The sequence below is a fragment of the Lissotriton helveticus genome, chromosome 8 (assembly GCF_964261635.1).
Source record: "Lissotriton helveticus chromosome 8, aLisHel1.1, whole genome shotgun sequence".
Taxonomy (NCBI): domain Eukaryota; kingdom Metazoa; phylum Chordata; class Amphibia; order Caudata; family Salamandridae; genus Lissotriton; species Lissotriton helveticus.
Window position 1 is genome coordinate 461,050,198 of NC_136069.1, and position 21,906 is coordinate 461,072,103.

General features: G+C 44.7%; 1 protein-coding gene across 1 annotated transcript in view; it reads left to right on the forward strand.

Annotated features, from left to right (window-relative positions):
• Nucleotides 1–21,906, forward strand: part of RB1 (RB transcriptional corepressor 1) — a 1,127,005-nt gene that overhangs the window by 7,906 nt on the left and 1,097,193 nt on the right. The window contains exon 2 of the mRNA XM_078657333.1: nt 1,351–1,462. Within this exon, the coding sequence (XP_078513459.1) occupies nt 1,351–1,462 (112 nt within the window). The remainder of the gene's footprint in view (nt 1–1,350; nt 1,463–21,906) is intronic.

The following is a 21,906-nucleotide window of genomic DNA, read 5'->3' on the forward strand; positions in this document are numbered from 1 at the left end:
CGGTGATGTCTGAATAAATCAGCCTGGAGGGCCCGGCCTGATAAATTAAGGCTCCTGAAAATGTGGAGGTATGAGACCGAGAGAAAGGAAACAGGAGAGTTTCACAATGGGACAGTAAGAGTGTGTCCGTCATACAAATAAGGGAGGACTTTAGTATGATTGCAAGTCCCCCTCCCTTTCTTTTCCATCTATATCTACGAACAATATAGTAATCGGGGGGGAATTAGAGGCCAGGGGAAGGGGGGAGCTTGAACAATGTATTTTCCGGACTCCTTGTGGAGCCAGGTTTCTGTGAGAAATTCAGCATCAGGCTTTGTGTTCTCTAGCAAGGAGAAGATTTCCAGCTATGTCGATGGAGGGAACAACAGTTTAGCAGAAGCATTTTCCAGCTGGCTCTTAGACTTAAGGGGGACATTGGCTGGGAGGTTAGGGAACACGCTATGAGAACAATTCTTACAGGCTGTGATACCCTTGGCTAGGTCCAGTGAGTGGAGATATTCGTGTTTACACGCCCCTCTAAGCTTGACCAGATGCTGCCTGATATAGCCCGCTTTCTGAGGGCAAGATGGGGGTAGGGTTCCTGGCCTGTGGATCTGTTTGGGTGTGGACGGGCGTAGGTGGGCTTGCCTTTGACACGCCTTCTGCTCCAGCTGCCCTGCAGTGGTTAAGTAGTGAGGAGTCCAACCACTAGAGTGCCAACCACCTAGGTAACTCTATGGTTGTGGAATCTATGACTAAAGTGAAATGCTTAGTACCTATTCAGTCCTTCTCCACATAGTCTACCATCCGGGCCTCCTGTTTTTTTTACCTACCAGTCATCCCTGCTTCAGGACATGGCTTCAAAGTCTATGGCTCACCATACTGTAGGGAGGCTTCAATTGGTTCTGCACACCGGTGCCGTGGACTGTTCCTTCATTAGCAAGCCCAGCGATGCAACGCCTTGGTCCTAAGGTGTTTCACAGGCTTTGTCTTCTCTAGCATAGTACTTCTGCCTGTAAAGCCATTGTGAACCTGCATACCATGAACCAGAACGTACATATCATAGTCCACTTTCTCTTTTCCCAACTAGGAATCTTGGCGCTGAAAGCATATACTCTGTCGGGACTTTTTTACCTAGACAAAAAAATTTGTCTGAACTTTAGCTTGGCAGACATTTGCAGTCGATGATTAGAAACAGCTGATATTCAAAATTACTGTTAAAAAGTGTACCTGAAGCACACTTGATTGGTGTCTCGCAGTTGATCTAAAATACTTTTAGGGAATGTCTCATCTATATATGTTAAGGGATTTTCCTCAGAGATACTATCATGTTAATGCTTGTTTTTTTTTTTACTTTTATCGTTTTTGTAGGCAGTGGCTTGATGATGCTGACTTCACTTCGTTGTGTGATTCACTGAAAGCATCTGATACAGTCAGAGAGGGAGCCTGGAAAATATGGCAGAAAGTCTTTGCAGATGGCTGTGTAAGTACTGATCTTTACAGACTTTATACATGAAGTGTTGACACTTTTTACAGTGTGCAAGATATATATATATTTTTACTACTTGATGTTTAGCTGCAGGTTACCATGAGCCACATTTGCCTAGTTTAGAGATGGGGTACTTCTAGTTTGTATTCCTCTCAAATGGTTTCCACCTCGAAATTACTTTTCTTTTTGAATGCTGTTCTGAGAGTGAATTGCAGTTTCATTGGTGAGCTAGGCGAGATTATTTTTTTTCAGCTACATTTGTATTACATTTTGTGTGGTATTTCTGACATTTTTTTGGGGCCTAAGTTTATTATTTGTTCTTGAACAAGATCGATGCGTTTAATCAGGGGAATAGATTTGAAGCAGCTGATCACAGGAGTACATCCAGTTCGTTGAGTTTCTGTCTCAAAAATGTTGTTCCTGTTGCAACTGTAAGATTTTGATTATTGATCTTAAGTCACTTACTTGGTCCCATCTATATTGTACCTTGGTTTGCCTGTCTTAAACTTTTCAGGCGTTAACAAAAACAATGAAGGATCTATTTGACCGCTACACAGTAATACATCTAGTCTTGCATTAGTATATTTTAGTGACTGAACTGATCACTTGGGAAGTGGAAAATCTGGGTTCTAATCATTGCTTCCCCATTTTATCAAAATAGTTTAATCCTTGGATCATCACTTTCCACCTCTGTCTCATAACCTATATCTGCCAATGGGAAGTGTTTTGAGACGCATGAAACACCAAAATTAATCCCATTGTGTGAAAAACGGGAAACAACCTTTACAACGCAGTCATTACATCGCACTACATTTACAACGCAGTCATTACATCGCAACATCCTTTACAACGCTTGTCACTCACTACAATGCATCCATTACATTACATGTCACTACAACGCATGACACTGCAACCAACGCATTTCACTATAACGCAAGCATTACATTGCATGTCATTACAACGCATACCATTACAACGCATAGTACCCCTGCACTACCCAACAGTTACCCTACAGTTGCACCCCCTGGAGTTAGAATAGTAATTTTTACCCTTACGCTAGCCAATACTTACCCTACTGTTGCACCCCCTGGAGTTAGAATCGTAATTTATACCCCCTACACTATCTAACACTTATCTTAAATGCAATGCAATGTAATGGTATGCATTGTAAGGTATGCGATGTAAAGGTATAATGCAATGTAATGGAATGTGTTGCGATGTAAAAAATGCATTGTGAAGGCACGCGTTGTAAAGTATGCGTTGTAATTTCATACATTAATGAAAAAACATGTTTTTTTTCTGTTCAGCCACCAAATGTTTGGGGATGATTTGTCGTAGTGTGATGCTATTCAGACCTTGAAAAATAAGATTCAAATTCCTCTTGGGTAAATTTAATTCTAGAATTTGTTAAATAATCTTGAGGAAGATGTAACACTGGGCAGTGGAGGATCCTGGACATTGCAGTTCTCTTAGGACTTCCACCTTTCTATTTATTGATTTATTTTGTAGAACAGTTAAAAGATGTTCATTCAGTTTGAAGAAAGCACTTTCAAAGTATCCAGTGGGAGGAAGGCAAACCGAGACGGGCAGTAATGTGCTCTTTCCGCCACCATTGCCATATCCATATCATTTTCCCACTGTGTCTGTGTGGGCACTATTCCAGACCACCAGTTCCTCGCGATATTCATTTTCGCAATTGTTAACCCAAGCGTAGTCCAAGTCTGCAATGCTATGTTAAGGTCTGTGGGCTTACAAATAATTAACAGGCAGCACCCAGGATCTAGCTGGACCTCCGTCTCGCCCACCTCTGAGATTCCAGTCAGTACCCGTTCCCAGTAGTCTTGTATTTTAGGACATTCCCATACGATATGGAAGTACGTTCCTCTTTGTCCGCAACCCCTTAGGCAGAGTGGATCAGGCGAATGACCTAATTTGTGCAGCATAGTGCGAGAGTAGTATATTCGGTGTAACACCTTGAGTTGAATCAATTTTTAGCCGGGACGGGATAGCCGCTTCTCTGGCGGATGCTAGTGCATTCATCCAGTCCGGGTCCTCTATGTCTCCCAGTTCTACCTTCCATTTGCTACGCAACACTTCCATAGGATCTGGGAGATTGTTCACTAGTTTACGATATGTTTGTGAGATAGCTTTTGTCTCCAGAGAGTCAGTGAGAAGTCTGTCTTCTAGGAGGGAGGATTCAGCAAGTTTAGTGCCTGGTGAGATTGCATTTTGCAGTGCGTGTCTAATTTGGATGTAGCGGTACAGTTCGGTGTCGGCCATTCCATACCTCTCTTGTAGGGCTGCAAATTATATGATTTCTCCTCTTACCCACAGGTCCCCTATCTTCGTGATGCCGATGAGGTCCCATTGCTTGAACCCCTTAGTGTTAGCCAGGGTGCCAGGGCGGCGTGTTTCCCATTGCGGGGTGGCCAATGTGAGCACTCCCTCCCATCCCAGGGCTCTTTGCGCCGTGTGCCAGATTTTAATCGTGTGTGCCGTGGGGCCTGTGAGTGTGTGACGTTTTTTATTCGTGTAGAGGGCCTCCATCAGGTGATCTACGGGAAGTAACTGTCTGTCAAGTCTGTATGCTGGGTCATGTTGTGGAGAGTGAAGCCATCGGTTTACAATCATCAGCTGTGCAACCCAGTAGTACAGTTTGACACTCGGTAAGGCTATACCACCGTCGTACCAGCTACGGACCAGTTTGGATTGCGCTATACGGGCCGGTTTCCCATCCCACAGCAAGGAGATCTCTGCGTCAATGGCTTTAAAGTAGGAGAGAGGGACTGGGAACGGGGTGTTGTGGAATGCATAGAGGAACCTGGGGAGTGTAAGCATTTTAAAGAGCGCCGCCCTTCCCAAAAGCGTCAGCGGGAGGGATCGCCAGTGCGAAACATCCGATTTGAGCCTCTGTAAGGGTTTCATTAAGTTTTCTTCCACGAATACAGATTCCTGCGGGGTGACGTAGATACCTAAATATTTGAACCCCCTGGACGCTGTTTGTAATGTGCAGTCATGGAGTAGATCTGGCATTTGACCACGTAGTAAATATAACAGTGATTTTGCCCAATTTATGGTGTAGCCAGATACTTCACCGTATGCCGTGAGGATACGCATCAGTGCTGCTATCGAATCTGAGGGGGACATTAGATATATCAGCACGCCATCGGCGTAAAGTTAAATGCGGTCCTCCCATCCCGCCTCACATGTGATTCCCCGGATCATCGGTTCCGTGCGTATTTTTGTCGCCAGTGGTTCTAAGATAAGCGCAAAGAGAAGCGGGTATCAGGGGCATCCCTGTCGAGTCCCGCGTCCTAACGTGAATTCTCTTGAGACCAACCGCAGAATTTGGGGCCAAACCCCATTTTTTGGAGCACCGCAAATAAAAACGGCCACTCCACCAGGTCGAACGCCATTGTGGCGTCTAATGAGAGGATGGCCGCATCCTCCTGCAGTAGCAGAATGCGGTGGAGTACCCCATTAAGAAGTCTTAAGATTGAGGGAGGTGTTACGTCCAGGCGTAAAGCCGGACTGGTCTGGGTGGACCAAAGTCGTGAGGCGAGGTTGCAGTCGGAGTGCCAACAGTTTTGCCAGTACTTTTGCATCGGCGTTCATTAAGGATATCGGACGATATGAAGACGCCAGTTCTGGAGGCTTCCCTGGTTTATGAATTGCTACGATAGTGGCTAATCTTTGGTCCCTGGGCATTGTGCCTTGCGTCAAACAGTCATTATACATAGGGAGCAGGTGGGGGACAACTTTTTGGGCAAGTTTTTTATAGAGTTTCACCGGTAGACCATTTGGTCCCATTGCCTTCCCGGTGTGGAGGGCTGCCAGTGCTTTCCCAACTTCTTCTACCGTTAAATCTTCCTCGAGTGCCTGTGTGTCTTCTGACGATAGTGTGGTCAGTGTTATGTCATCGAGGAATTTTAGACAATCTTCCTCCATCATTGTGCCCCGTGGCATGTAAACTTTTTCATAGTATGTGGCCAGTTCTTCTACTATTTTAGGGGGTTCTGTGGTGGTGGATCCATCCTCTAATGTAATCTGGGCTATCCATCTGTCTGCCTTTTCCCTCTTCTCTATCCATGCTAGCATTTTCCCCGTTTTATCCCCCAACTCATAGATCCTATGTAATGTGTCCGTGTGTCTAGTTTTTGCCATATCTTCTACGCATGCCCTGTATTCTTGGCCTGCTAGCATTAGGGTGTGTGCTGTGATATTTAAAAAATTCATGCGTATCAATGCAAATTTATCTTTTAAAAATAAAAAAGAAGCCATATTTCCCTCATAAACTAGGTCCCCCAAAACAATAATGCTGTGCAACCTCCACCTGATTGTTACCTGATCCTGAAAAATAGAGGGTAACAATCTAGCAGCTGCCAAGGGTGTGTAATAATTGATGTAAGGAATTGGCCATTTCCGACGCACCTTCCTCCAGACCGAATGCATTGCTCTAATAACCTTAAACTTGTTTTTTTTGTAATAGCTAGGTTCGAGAACCGACAGTAATATCCCCTTGGCGTCTTCTCCTAAACCAATCTCAAACATAGAGGGACTACAACATGGTAGGAGTATTGCTCTCTCACCAAAGAGTGGCAAAGCAAAGTGTAGGAGTAAAGCTGACCAGTTATAGAGCAACAAATTGGGCACTGACCACCCTCCCCTATCCAGTGGCAGATGCATCCACTTTGCGGCCGTTCGGGGCTGACGATAGCCCCACAAAAACCTATTGCAGCATCTTTCTGCACGGGCAAGACTAGTCTGAGCAAATTCTAGCAGAATGGTCCTAAATAAGTATAAAAATTTCCGTAAAATTAACATTTTTAATATGTTCCTTCTGCCAAATAAAGATAGGTGCAGATTGTCCAACCTGCGCAAGGTAGAGCTAACCGTTTCTATAATAGGTAAGATGTTCATATCTGATAGCTTTTCTACTGAAGCTGTAATTTTTACCCCTAAATACGTCGCTCTTTGAAGCACTGGCGCGTCAGAGGGGCCCATAGTGGCAGACTGTACAACCTGGGTTTTCTGAACGTTGAGTTTATAACCTGAAAATTGGCCGTACTGTTCCGCTAAGTTCTTAATAGCTGGGAATGCGGATGACTCATCGCTTGTTAGCACAATAATATCATCTACGTATGCCAGAACTTTAAATTCAAACGTATTGATCTGAACCGGTGATATATTCGGAGAGAGCTCGATTTTGTGTATAAACGGATCTATATAGAGAGCAAATAGCAGGGGCGAGCAAGTACACCCCTGCCTAGTGCCTCTACTGATATCAAACGGTCTTGAGAGCGAACCTGATATAGATAAGGTTGCTTGGGTAGCAATATAAAGTGATTGTAGAGCATATATAAAATTTGGACAAAACCCCTTCCAATGCAGAACTTTCCATAAAAACCCCCAAGCAACCCTGTCAAACGCCTTTTCGGCGTCCAACAGGATTGCACCGAGGGGAGGTCTTGCAACTTGGGCCCAGTCCTGAAGTGCTATAACACGGCGGACATGGTCGGCTGTGTCCCTACCAGGAATAAATCCGTGTTGGCGTATAGAAACTAACGGAGATATCACCGATGCTAATCTTGTGGCCAAAGTTTTTGAAAGAATTTTGCTGTCCGTATTAATCAATGATATCGGACGGAATTAGGCAGGATCCAGCTCCGGCTTATCTTTTTTTTAACAAAATAATAGTTGTATTACGCCAGGAGTCTGGTATGAAACCAAGCTGAGCATCTCTAAGAGTTATTAAAAGATCCTCCCGCATCTCTGACCGAAATATGCTGTAAAGTTGCCCTTAGCCAGTGAATTCAATGCAAGTTCAACTTCATCCCATCCTATTGGTGCGGCAAGAGCGGCATTCTGATGATCCGAGATTTTTAAAGTATTAAGCTCATGGACAAAAGCCCCGAATTCATGGTCTATATTAAGATCATTAGTTTCCTCTGTATATAAAGAACGGTAGAATTCAGAAAAAAACGTCAGGACCCCTTCAGGAGTATCATGAATATGGCCCTGAGAGTCCTGAATCTTAATAATGCGATTAGCCAAACCGCGCTGCTGAAGTCGCTTAGCAAGGACCCTGCCAGATTTTTCGCCAAACTCAAACATCATCGAGTGATACTGTAGATATTTGGCAGAAAGATCCTGACAAGAAAACTTGAGCAGAGAGGCTTGGATACGTGCGACCTGTACTTGAGTATGGGCTATATCACGGCCCTCCGTAATCGCACTTATAAGCTGGACCTCTGCGAGGCGTAATTCATCGATGCGCGTGTTGGTTTGCTCTTGGATTAACCTCTGGCGAGCAAATTAAAAACTTTTGGTCTCGCCGTGGATTGCAGCCTTAAGTGAGTCCCAAACAAAATTACTAGAGGCGGAGCCTCTATTGATGTTCAAAAATTCGGATACCCAAGGCCGCATATGATCTAAATATGCTTGTTCTGATAAAAGTTTTCGCTCAAAAGTCCAAGGCTTAGGAACTTTTACAATGCGATTTAGGAGGCAATTAATAATCAATGGATTATGATCTGATATAATTCTGGGTGAAATCGAGATTAAAGTAGTATCTGCAAGTTGGTCTGACAAAAAAAATAATCTAAACAAACCATTTTTTTTGTGAGGGGCAGAGAAATATGTGTAACCGTCTAAATGCTTACAATGATGAAACCAAAGATCAGTCATAGTGTTCCTGAACCAGAGCTTGCAAAGCTCTAAAGACTCTAGGTTTCTGGCCTACAAATTTTTGCTCTCCTATTCGATTAAAATCGTCTGACAAATTAATATTGAAATCCCCACAAAAACAAATAGGATGGGGCCATAGAGCCAATTCTACGTTTAAATGATCTAAGACTGCAGAGTCATCCATATTTGAACTATATACAGTACAAACAGTCAGGAGTACACCGTTAATCAAAAGCTCAGCGATTACCCATCTCCCCCCAGTATCTTGGCTAGTTCTCAAGCATGATCCTAACCCCCCGTTTTGCTAATATTGCCACCCCTCTTATCATCAAAGTCTGTTGAGAGCAAACTATTAAGTCAAACCCAGGAATTTTTAGGTAATCTCGGTTATTCCAGGGCACATGGGTTTCCTGCAGACACAGTACCTCTAAGTGCAGCGCCTGAGTAACTCGCGAAAATAGGGCTCTCTTCTTCCCATTATTCAGGCCACAGACATTCCATGAGGCTATACGAATTCTACCCGACGCCATTGAGTCTTTTATAGAAAAACATCACAATAGTAACAATAATCAACATAGAGCCATGACGGCCATGAGAGGAAAAAAAATGTCAAGCTTTTTTTTAGAATGCGCCCCTGTCCCACCCCCCCACCCCTTACTGCCTCCCACCAACAACCCTCACCTCACCACCCCCCAACCTAGGCAACAGGACCGAAGTCCGAATGATGGAGGAGCTGGTATGAGCAGGGACCACCCCCGAAGTCGCTGCCAACTAAAGATACCAATAGAGGATGTGCCCAAGGAGATGTAAAAAAAAAGAACAGAAGAATAAGTGCATACAAAAGAACATCATCCCCTCTAGAGAGCATTGTCCCCACTAAGAACTTTAGAAGAAAGGAAAAAAAGCTATATAGTTATACCCTTACACTTTACAGCTTTCTACAATGAGTCCAAAAATGCCTTGGCCTGAATTTCAGACTCAAAGAATCTGGTCTGACCTTGGTGGATAATTTTAAGCTTAGAAGGAAAAAGCAAAAACACCTGTGCCCCTTTAGACTGAAAAGGGGCAATTAGCTGACGGAAATGCCACCTCCGGTCCACCGTGGCCGGGGAAAAATCTGGTCTAACAAAAAACGGACAGCCCTTCCCTATCCTTTGTCTATCAGGCCTTGCTAAATCATAAATCCTTTCTCTAGCTAAAAAATTATGCAAACAAATTAAAATAGCATGGGGGTCTATTGTCCGTCTGACCGGAGCGCTGTTGGTGCTTGAAAGGAAAATGGTGGGCACGTTGGATTTCCAGTTGCCAATCCCATTCCTTAAGCTCTGGGAATGCCTCCGCAAATAGATCGGCCACGAACTTCCGAGTGTCCGATCCTTCAATGCCTTCGGGAACATGAAGCATTTTGAGTCTGGGGAGTGAGCTGGTGCACTACTGCCATGGAAGGTGGGGGTTGAGAGGTCCAGGAATATCATTAATGAGCTGGTTTGTTGTTAACCGATAGCAAGATGTCACAAATAAGGCTGAGGACATGCAGAGGCACATGCTTTCTTTATTCTCTACATTGTACACCATAGAGGTGTTTCCGGAACTGGATATGCTTAGGGAATGGTTGAGGTGTATGGATCTCCCTGGGCTTACAGTGAAGTGTAAAGTGTGTGTGGAGGCACAGATTACTCGGGAGAAATTAAGGAGCTTCTGTCATGTATTAAAAATGCCATCTCCTTGGAGCTTTACAAGCATTTAAAGGAAGAGATTGTGCTAGCATGGGAGGTACAGTTTAATTCAATATATCGGGGTATGGTACAGATCCCGGATTCAAGGTAGCAAGCCACGATTACATTGATTTTGCGGCATGCCAAATACTCCATAAAGGTTGATTTTTACTGACCAATTTCTTCATTAAGTGCAGATTACAAGTTTTCTACGAATATTCAGACTGCTAGATTGGCCAAGTAAGCCCCCTCAATTAATACATTTTGATCAGAAGTGCTTTGTGCCAAAGCAACAGATCCATGAGCCAGAGCTCAAGCAATCTCCTTGGCAGTGGCCACCATAGATGCTGTCAACATTTGATTGCATATTTTGGGTTTACTTATGACAGATTTTGGAAGGTTTGGGTTTCAGTTCCTGTTTTATTCTGAATCTTCTGGGACTGCCTGACAATTCCTCAGCCAGAATTTTGTTCACTGGATCACTGACCAGGAGTTTTGGTATTCAAAGAGGCACACGGCAGGGGTGGCCTCTGTCCCCACTCCTTTTTAGGTCTCGCCTAGGCAGTGCTTGCGCTGTCTCTTCAAGACATACTGTATTCAGGATATGGGCATGAAGCTCCACCCACTTTCCACTTACCTTTTTTTATTGGATCCTGTCCCTGTCCTTTGTAAATAGTGTAATTTCATTGTTCAATAGGCTTGTAGTCCCTCCTTAGTACAGCTTTTTAGGTCTCGCCCTGGAATTCGCATCCGAAGGATGCGTCCAGGGTCGGAGACTTATAGCGAGCTGACACGGGGGAATGACGGACAAAAAACTGTCACGCGCTTCTCCCCGGCTGGATTCAGCTGCTTGCACGCGCACCAACATTCACGCATGCGCACAACTGCTACACGCATACACAGCACTCACGCATGCGCACATACACATCCATACACGGGCACACATACCCCCGTCGCCGCCGCACCTACACACAGAGACCCCCCATCTATGGCCCAGGAAGCGGCGAAGCGCCAGCGTGGCTCTCCCCGGAGCAGCGGGAGAGCCGCTCATTTAATATGCGGCGCAGCCCATAATGCCTTGCAGGCACAGGCATACACACAGACACACACACAGACAGACGCGCAGACAGACGCACGCACACACACACACAGTCACAAAGACACACACCGCGCCCCCCACTATGGCCCACTTACCGCATCAGCGGCCTCAGCTGCCACCGGTCCTCTGGCCATCCACTCCGTGGGCGCGGGCTTCTCGTAAAGACGGAAGTCCCGCCCCACGACAGCCGTGAGCGTGCACATCCCAAAACCGGAAGTTCGGGAGTGTGCACGCTCACGGCTTCTTGTTTCTTTTACTAGTGAGTCGGAGATACTACACCACGATAAACAGTATGAACCGTTTTACTCTTCATTCGTTGCCCTGTCCACGCATTACATCACTACAGTATGCGGCCAGAGTAAGTCCTGTTCTCTTAGCTTTGGGTTTATGTTCTTCAGTGGTGGGCTGGGGCACATCATGATTACCGTTTTGCTCTGCCATTTTAGATGTTTGCTTGTTGTAATTGCGTGCGCACGTCTCAGTGCCGCCGAGCGCGAGGAGTATGTTTTTCGAGCTGAAGGGAGCAGGCAATTTTGTGGGCACTCCAGGCGTAGCAGGCATATAATATTGGCCGGAGGGAGCTTTAATATAATCATGGCGCCATCAGCCGCGGGCTCTTTCCGACCCGGTCTGCCACGTGCTTCTTAGCTGTTATTGAGGAGAAAATTCAATATTTTTCTGCGGCCGACGGAAGGGAGTCGGTGACACAGGAGCCGCCAGGACAGACAGTCTGTTAGTGGGCGGCCCCGCCCGGAACTCTCTGGCCAGGCCAAAGCCCTTCGTGCCAGGATCGTCTCTCTGTCCCCGAGGCAACCCGCTCAGGCAAAACAGCAGTGCAGTAGGGGTCAATCCAACCCTCAATGCACTATTAGCAACAGGACGCTCAGCCTGTGTCTCGTCCCGCGCCCGTGACTGTTCCCACCTTCAGCAGGGCCGACGCGTTCTCCGGGCCGTTCCTCCATCGCAGTCTGATCTGCACTGGTGATGCATTAGTGCAGTTTGGGCCTGTTCTCCTTCCCACCTCTCAGTGTCAAAGGTGCCGTCCTCAGCTGCCGCCGTCTGTCCCCTCACCACTGCGAGGTCCTAGCCTGCCAGTCTGATCCTCCCCCTTTCAAGCAAGGTCTCAGAAAGGGGCTCTCCGGCTCACGAACTCTAGAAGTTGGTCCTCTCCTATTCCGTGCTCCCACCTCATCTCAGCCAGCTCTTCGGATCAGTGGCAGGTCTATCTTTCCCCCGAGTCTTCATCGCCTGCGGTTGCAGCCATCTAAATATGCGGCTGCACGCCTCCCTTGGAGTTGTAATATAAGCCTGTGGCCTCTGTTTTGAAAAAGTGTGGGCATCGTCTAAGTCCCTCACACAGTGGGGCTGCTTGCGAGTTAATCAGGGCCCCCAGGACTGTCTCATTTCTGCAGCATGGCACTGGGTGGGGATCGGCAAGAGTCAGTAACAGGACAGTGCCCAGGCCTGGGCGACCATCACTGGAGGAAGGCCGTGGGGGCAAACTCTACTTCCCACGGCCCCCGCCTGCCTGCAATTTGTGGAGCACCATAAAGTTCAAGGGCAGATTTGGTAAACAGTGTTATGAGAGCCCGACAACCAATCTGCTACCTCAAACTCTGAAGTTGTCCAGGGGGTCGTCTTCATGCACAGTGGGAGGACAGTGCCAAGGCCTGCGCGACTATCACTGGAGGAGGGCCGGGGGTCAAACTCTAATTGCTACGGCCTCCCGCGGTGGCTGGCGGCCCGAGCATGCCTGCAGTTTATGGAGCGCCAAAAAGTGCAAGGACAGATTTAGTTAACAATGTTATGAGAGCCCGACAACCAATCTGCTACCTCTGAAGTTGTCCAGGGGATCGTCATAATGCACTTGACGTATGCCTCACCTAGATGATGGTAAGACAATTTTTTAATAAGCAGTTGATATTGTGACGTGGATACTGTGATGATATTAATATGTTCCCCTCGTCTTCATTGCTTGATTTTGCTGATGAGAAAATGTCACTCATAGATGTTGAAATGTCACTCATAATTACACTGAAATTATGAAAATGTCACACATAGCAATCTCAAACTTTGGCAGCTATGGCTACTGTACACCTACCTGTTCACAAGCCACCATATTGCAGTGCTGATGTGTTTTAAAATGAAGTTAAAGTGCAATCTGGATTTGTAATGGAAGCATCTGATAACTTGCTGTGGGGGAATTAGTGGGAATTACTACGGTCAATGTTTCTGATTTTACTGCATAGGCTGCATACAGTACATGTATGTTCCCCCATCATTTTGCTTGCAGTAACATTTAAATTGCTCAATATTCGAAAGGAAAATGATGCCTTATTCTCACAGCAAACTGGATATTGTTGGATGTTTGTGTCCCTGGTGCGGATTTAAAAAGTGTAAATGTGTCAGATGCCAGAATCCTACCAACTCTGTTTTGAATCCAATGAGTGCACTTTAGCTGTGGCCCTTCGTTTAAGTCTTTCCCCCATATGTTGCTAGCACATAGTGGAAAAATCAGGCGGGCGTCTTCATGGGTCTTTTTAAAATAGTTTGCTTGGCAAAGTTCAAGGAAGAGGTTGTGAAAATGAATTTTGCATTTTTTTCCTTAAAATTTCCCTACTCATGTCATGCCAACCAGGACAGTTTGCCCATTACCAGACTTCCTCATGTCATGCCAACCAGGACAGTTTGCCCATTACCAGACTTATTGTGATATGCAGAGACAGTAGCGTAGGAGGGTGCAGGCTGCCCCCGGGGTCATCACTGTGTGTGAATAATTACAGATGTGAGGTTGTGCATGAGGTGCATCATCAGAGCTGTGTGAATAATAACAGCTGTGAGCCCCGTGCTGAGGTGCATCATCAGAGCTGTGTGAATAATAACTGTGTCAGCCTTGTGCGTGAGGTGCATCATCAGAGCTGTGTGAATAATAACAGCTTTAAGCGCATGCCAAGCATGCATCATCAGAGCTGTGTGAATAATAACAGCTGTGAGCCCGTGCCAGAGGTGCATCATCAGAGCTGTGTGAATAATAACAGCTGTGAGTCCGTGCCTGAGGCGCGTCGTTAGAGCTGTGTGAATAATAACTGTCAGCCCCGTGCGTGAGGTGCATCATCAGAGCTGTGTGAATAATAACAGCTGTGAACCCGTGCGTGAGGTGCATCATCAGAGCTGTGTGAATAATAACTGTCAGCCCCGTGCCTGAGGTGCATCATCAGAGCTGTTTTTATCACTGCCATTTCCACTTGGAAGTACAGAGGACTATCTATCTCTGTGCCATTTCAACTTGATGAGAAAATGACAACTGGATGAATGAAAATGCTTGAATTAACTGAATTACTGAAAACGACATTTTGGCACACTCAATACCATCCTTTTTAGGTCTCGCCTGGAAATTCGCATCCGAAGGATGCGTCCAGGCTGGAGACTTATAGCGAGCTGACACGGGGGAATGACGGACAAAAAACTGTCACGCGCTTCTCCCCGGCTGGATTCAGCTGCTTGCATGCGCACCAACATTCACGCATGCGCACATCACAGCCATACGCATACACAGCACTCACGCATGCGCACATACACACGCATACACAGGCACACCCCCCGTCGCCGCCGCCGCACCTACACGCTGGTCGCTGGTGGCTTTTAATCAGGATTACCTAGAAATAAAACTCACAACATAGGACGAGTTGCCATGCTACGCTTCTGTACTTCAAATGCTTCTCTTTCAGCCCGTGCCACCCTATTCCACCCTCCTCACCTCCTCTCCACCAGAATCGGACTCGGGCTCCTCGGGCACATCTTCCTCCTCTCCAATGGTTCCGATCAGATCCAGATCTGCGAGCCGCGGCATCCTGCAACCACAGTTTCCGCTCTCTTCACCTCCTGCCACTTCTCTAACCCTGGCTCTGTGCGACACGTGAGAATCTCAACAACGGAACTGGGTGTTACGTTGAAAGTGCTCCGACCGGAAGTAGTCGCCCTTGCGAGATAGGAAGTTTAATCCCTTTACACAACAGCCATGTTGGGTATGGCCTTGCGCATGCGCAACAGCATCTCGGCAGATTCAAGCCCCCACCGGCGTAAAATGTACTCGAGTTGTGTTATATGTGAAATGCTAACATTACTAAATACGTTAGCTTGCCTAGTAGTGAAGTACCTCTGGCCCTTTCCGTCCTTTATGCTAACTATTGTAATTTTATTTATATAGCTTTTACTACTCCTTATAACGATAGGCGCTAGTATGCAAAGATAACAGTGAATCGAGAACCCAAGTGTGTTTGTTTTCTCTGTTTGCAACCTGTCTCCCCTGCTCTCGCTAGCTGGCAGAGTTGTTGCTACTATTCTCAAATAAAAAATACCGGCCCTCTGTTCATATTTTAAAGAGTCTATAAAGACATTACGATTAAATTGAATTTATAGCAGAAAAAGTCTGTATTGATTTTTAACTTGACCTTTCTGTCTTTGTTTACTTGAATTATCAGTAAGGTATAACTTTGGGAATCACTGGGTGTTGAGCGTGGTTGCCAGACTTGAACCTCCTTCAGTTTTCAGACCCCCCCCCCCCCCCATCCGTTTGCAAATAGAATGTACATATAAAAATTATTTAGGCACATCATTTAAATGTTTAACTTTTCTTCAAGAAATATTGTATATGTACTTTTTTATGCAAAGAAAATGTAAATACTGCATAAATGACTTTTCTACAACACATATTTTATATGTACTTTTTTATGCAAAGAAAATTAAAATAGCGCATCAATAAAAATAAAAACATTGCCATTTACAGTACTAGTAGCTCAAATTAAATAATGCGAGACCTATTGCATTGCAAATGCTTGTTTCTTCTTGTAACCTCTTATCAGGACCACCCCATTACACGTGTTGTTACTCAGTAGGCTTTAATTACAGCATCCAAGCACAATTTGCTTAACCCCTTCCACGCGGGGCTCTGCGGTGCTCGTGACGAGCCCAGCACGTCATGCTGCACAGTGGAGCTGTGCTCATGACGAGCTGAGCTTGTCACGACTCCGCCCACTCCCATAGAACGCCCGCACAGAGGGAAATTAGCCCCGCATGGACCCGCTGCGGCAGTTATGACAAGCTCAGCTCGTCATAAGCATGCATGGGGTTAAATAGCTTTCTCTTGCGTGCTGTTGCAGACTGGACACGCTCACCCACAATGCTTGTTTTTTAAACCAGTGCAGCTCAAATAATGTCAGCTACGCCTCCATCAGTTTGTTGCGATCGCATGCCTCTTCCTTTCTGTTTCTTCACTTAGGCCACAATGTGTGTTCTAGAAAAGGTAGTAACCCAGTAGCACTGTTCTTCAGAGCATGATCATTGCATCGAAATTGGCGTGCCCTAGATTTGCATAACAGAAGTACAGTAACCTTACACTACCAATTTAACTAATCGCAAACCTGTTTGGGCATAAATTAATAGGAACATCGTGTCGTACCTTATAGTAAGATGAAACCTAAGGAGTTAAAAGCACAATGGTGGCCATCTTAAAATATGTATCTTTCACTTTAATGGTTGAGAATTTCCATATGAAAGGTTGTAAAACATGAACTACTTAGTTTTATTGGAATCTATCATTTTACTTTATTTGTAAGTGCATGAATTAAAGCAAGTTGACCACATATTTAAAAAAAAAAACGTACTCCAGCCAGAACCATAAAACCTAAAAGAGATAACAAATAGAAAATAGAAAATTAATGGTACATGTATATAACTGAAGTGATTTGCTGCATGGTACCACCACAGCACCGTTGTGAAACGCGGAGAAAGAACACGAACCAGCGCCCAGTAGTTTGCAGCGGAATGTCATTTGACTCCTTACGTCACTTCCGACAAGGCTTTGGCGCTGTGTTTTGGATTTGGGTTAGGCTGTGTCTGCCTGCCTGTGAACAGTGGATCAGGTGGAATCGATAAGCTGACTGATTCGACTCAAATTCACCTGCAAAAGACGTGTCCCCACTCGAGTCCTTTAGGTGAGCAGTAAATAATCTGCAATCCGCGAAGAGAATGACTTCTCATCTGAAACCTTTAATCCACATCTAACCCCCTTCCCTTATATTGAGGTCAGCAGCACCAGCCTTTTCAGCGGATGAAGCATACCCCTGCAAACTTCCAAGCTGACTAGTCCACACACTTCTTGGTTATTGATGGTGGGGTTGTCTTTCTCCTTGAAGTAATAATAATAATAATCCACATTTGTAAAGCGCACAATCACCCGTAAGGGTCTCTAGGCGCTGGGGGCCGTCGGGAAGATTAAGCAAGCTATTGCCCAGAGTCACATGGTGCTGGGCTAATCTGCCGCCGGCGCTGGGGATCGAACAGTGATCCCCAGATTCCAACGTCAGTCGACCTGGCCGCGGCGCCACACCTCTCCCTACAGTACAATTCTTCATGGCTGTTATGGGTTTCTTAATTTATCCAAACCCAAAGTATTCGTTTTTACGTCATGGTAATGAACCTTTTGACAAAGTGGTGCATTTGTTTTCGACACCCCTCGCTGGGTCATCTGTGACGTATGGTCATGTATGTTCATACGATCTCAACATTAGGTGTGCTTTAATAACCGCAGCAACTGGTATGTAGTTTTTATACACCATCCCAAAAATGAGTCGCCCTTAAGCTCTGGAGATGTGAGATGAATCATAGATGGGGCAAAGGGGATACTTTATATACTTGCACAGGTTTGTTACGTTGGTGGCTGAATTTATTTTCTCATCTGGGAACCAGACATTAAGTGTTATACAACTGTTTAAAAGCTTGAGCCATCTGAATATCTGTCTTTTCTGCAATGGATGCTTCTCAACAAGAGATTTGCTGTTATGTTGGTTTAGATTGGTTTCCATTTCTTGGAATGCCGTGTTTTTGTTTATGTATTTTTTAACAAAATGTAGAGTTCAATGCATTTAAACGGGGTTATTGCCTCTTCGGTATGATGTAATGTTTCACCAGCGATAGAATGTGGAAATAATGTTTATTTAGGACATGCGCCACAAAAACTGCAAATGTATTATTTATCATTGTTTGTGGCTATTTGACTGATATTACCATCATACTAAATCAGTTATGTCCTTGCATTGAGATACATCTCAGAAAGTAGCCCCCTTTGAGCAATTTAGTGGCTTACAATTAACCAGCTTTAGAAAAACAGCAACCTTCTTCTTCTTTTTTTTGACTTTTTTTTTTTTTTTTGCAAAACCTCAGGCATTATATATCTTCAACAAAATAAATAGATTTTGCTAAAGGTATTAGTTCCAATATTGGCTTCAAACTTTTTGGCTTTGTCAATGCTTCTTTCGTTTTGTGATGGGTTTTGTTAAACTTTATAGTTGGGAGCTGCTGGGCCCTCAATTTTTTTGTTTTAAAGGTAAAATATTTTTTGGGTTTCAAAAAGCAAATATTGCCATAGAAGTCCCCAACAATGAACAAAATTACTTTTGCAATGTGGATGTGATCCTTGTGAAAGAGCAAACTGTCAATGGCGGAAGTGCCCATTGCCATATTCTGTAGTAGATGGAAGAACATGGGAATGACACAGGAGCAGACCAATAGAAGAAGACTGCTGCCTGAAAGCCTGTAGATTTCTAGAAGCATATCATATGTTTATTTCCGTTAAATCAAGAGGTATTGGCTAACACCTTGGCTTAAAATGTTGATGTTTTAAATTAAGGAAATATCTTTAAGAATCTAACATATACTGATGTTCTGAGTGATGATTAAAACCATATGTTTAAAAAAGGTGGATTGTTTAAAATGATTGAAGTTTGTTTCTCTTAATGTAAGCAAATAATTCTAGTTTAGCTAGAATGTGCAAGTAGAAAATACAAGCTCATAGCTGCCATTGGCCCAAGTCACGTGTCAGGAAGCTAGTCCTGCCTTTTTAGCTGACAGCATATTCCCTTAAAGGACTTGTGATTTTTCTAATCACGTCATCAGAATGGATTCAAAACACTTCGCTTGCAAGGCTGGCTAGATGGCCAAGCCGTCTAGTCACATGACAGATCGCCTGCTGACAGGTTTCTTCTGACTAATTTGGCTTACCATTGGAGCAAATGATCAATGTGATGACACTGATGGAAGGAATCGTTTTCATTCTTTGGCTTTCTTAAAGGATTAAGCATAGTAAGTCTCTATGGTGATTTATTATGAAACAATAATAAAATTGCTCTAATGGCTATTCCGTTCCTGATGTTTTAATTTTGCGATATCTCCTCTGAATAAATCTTACTGATAAATTCCAACTGAGCCTAAGTATTTCTGGAGTTGCTGGTACTTCTGTACAGAAGGGATGTTGCTTGGCAGTTTGCCACAAAGGAGAAAAGTCCAGTTTGTGCTGAGACTTGGTTGATATGCCTGTGTTTGGTGCCTATTTGTAGTGGCACATAGAGCTAAAAACAATGGCTTATAATTCAGTATTATTTGCAAAGCCAATGTCTCAAACTTTCAGTAATGCGAGACCTATTGCATTGCAAATGCTTGTTGATATTTACATTGAACCGTTTGCCCAGAAGTTAGTTTAGAAGGGAGGCCCAGGTAATCCCCTTTTGTTCACTGCATTACAGCAATAATATTGCGCTATATGCTTATGATCTGGTCATCTATACATCAGACCCTGTTCAGAATATTCCTAGGGTGGAAAGGTTTGCGGGAGAGTTGTGGCTTTATCAGGGTATTTAGTAAACATCTCCAAGTTGGTGGGGATGTGTTAGGGTGTAGCAAATTGGACGGGGGAGGTATGGATGGAGATTAAGTATCTGGGTATTGTTATTGTTAATGCTCTGGAGACAATTCAGCTGCATAATCTAGGAAGGGTGGTGAAATGGTGGATGTTTTCCTCTCCAAATGAAAGAATCTAACAATCTATGGCTGAGTAAATTTGATTAAAATGTCCATCCTCCCAAAGATGACATATCTTTTTAATTGCATCCCCCTTACATTCCCAGGATCAGCTATAGACAAGATTCAGGGGAAAATAACAAGCTTCATATGGGCTTCAGATTGGGCAAGGCTAGCATGGAAAAAATGGAGACACAGGCTTGTGAAGGAGGGCCTAGCCCTGCCAGACCCAAATTTGTACTGCATGGCCTTTCAGTTAAAAAATTGTGGGATTCTTTTGGGTGCTCCGGACAGCCCAACTAGGGGGGTGATTCCAGCAGAGAAGGTTAGAGAGTTGGAATCCGATAGGTTCCTATATAAGTTTGGCGCCCTGATTTGTTTTTTTAGGTTGAGCCTAGTCAGCGCGCATGCGCTGCTCTGCAAGACTTGTTGTACTGGAGTATGGAATAGAAGCCCTGCCCACTCTTTGCCCATATTTGTCATTGGCTTGTGTCATTGTCCTTCGTAAATGCTGTCTACTGATTCGTAAATAGGCTTGTTAGTCCCTCCTTAGTACCGCCTTGTCTTCATCTGTAACCCCCCATGGCAACCGGCCCTTTTACTTCAGTTGTTACACGTTACGTGTACTTAATTCTGTTAGCACTATTTTCTCATTGAATTTCTCTTACTGCTGGCACAACGTGATTTGCTCACATTCAGCAGGCCATGCGCGCTTTCTCTTTTGAAGCAGCCAGGACAATGGCGGCCACTTCTTTCCAATTGAGACCTATATCATTGCAAAAGGTTTTTTACCCTGCTTTGTGTGTCAAACCTCAGTCTCTGGATGATTCTATGACCGATATTAATGAGCTAATTAGGTTAGACTGGGGCTATCCATTCACACACCTGCAACGTGCCAGTCATCCATGCCGCCATTCTGGAAGAGTGTTACTGTTTTGTGGGAGTCGTGGAGCAGCAAGAAAGCACCCAAAGTAGGTGTGTATACTCCTTCTTAATGCTGTGTCTAACCCTCTATAGAGCGTGCTTGGATTGCTATGTGTATCGAACACTTGGTTGAAATGTTTTTACAGATGAGGCTACCATGTTTCTTGGCACCCTTCATAATAGCATGGCGGCCAGAGACCCGACCAGATATTATCTTTCGGTTGTTTTGTCCATGGTACCACCAGTAGCAGATACTGTCATTTTAAACGATGTTTCACGTCATTAATTTAAGCAAATTATGTATTCCCATCCCTGTTCTCAATACAAAGTGAGTGGTCCTTCTTCTCTGCCCACTGCGGGTCACAGTCTCTCGTCCATCGTTAATAATTTAGTAGTCCTTCCTAGATGTCTCCGAGTCCCTGCATGTAGTGAGCCGAAGAGAGCGCAGAATACACTTTTCAGTCCTGGTCCGGAGAGCTTTCTGGGTTCAGGGGCCGATTTCTAGGTGCATCACCAGCAGGGTGCGTGTGCTTTATTTTTCTATGCTTCTGGCTGTCTGGTTTTCAATTGCCTACTGTATGACATTTCCGCCTCTGCAGTTTTCCAGTGTCTGACATTTAAATACTATAGGGGTGACACTAGGTGAGTTGCATCATAGTTATGGAGCAGAAACAGATGAATTACAGAAATTAATGTTTTTATGTAATGAAGTGTTATAGAAATTCAGCAGCAGTAAGTACCGTCACTTCTTTTTACCTGAACTTCTCCGTGCCCAGGGAAAGTACCTGTACTCACTACAGCATGTTCGAACTGTCCAAAGAAATGGTCATCATGAGAGCATTCACAGCATGTCTACTCTGCAGTGCATGCTCACATGATTAGCATTTCACATTGACAGTGACCATCACTTTGCCACCAGCAAAGTGTCTACTGCCTTACCCCTTCTCATCTCGCAACCACACTCTCCTCTCTATACTGCCTGCTCACTCATACTAAGCACAGTTTCTTTCTTGTGCCTTTCCAAGGTTTCCGTCCCTCAAACCCATGTTCTTCTCCTCTTCTTAGGGTGTCTTCTGCATACACAGGTCCTCCCTCTGCGGCCTTCTCTCCCCTTCTTTCTCTCTTTCTCACACACTTTCAGCTCCTCTGTCTTGAGTTCA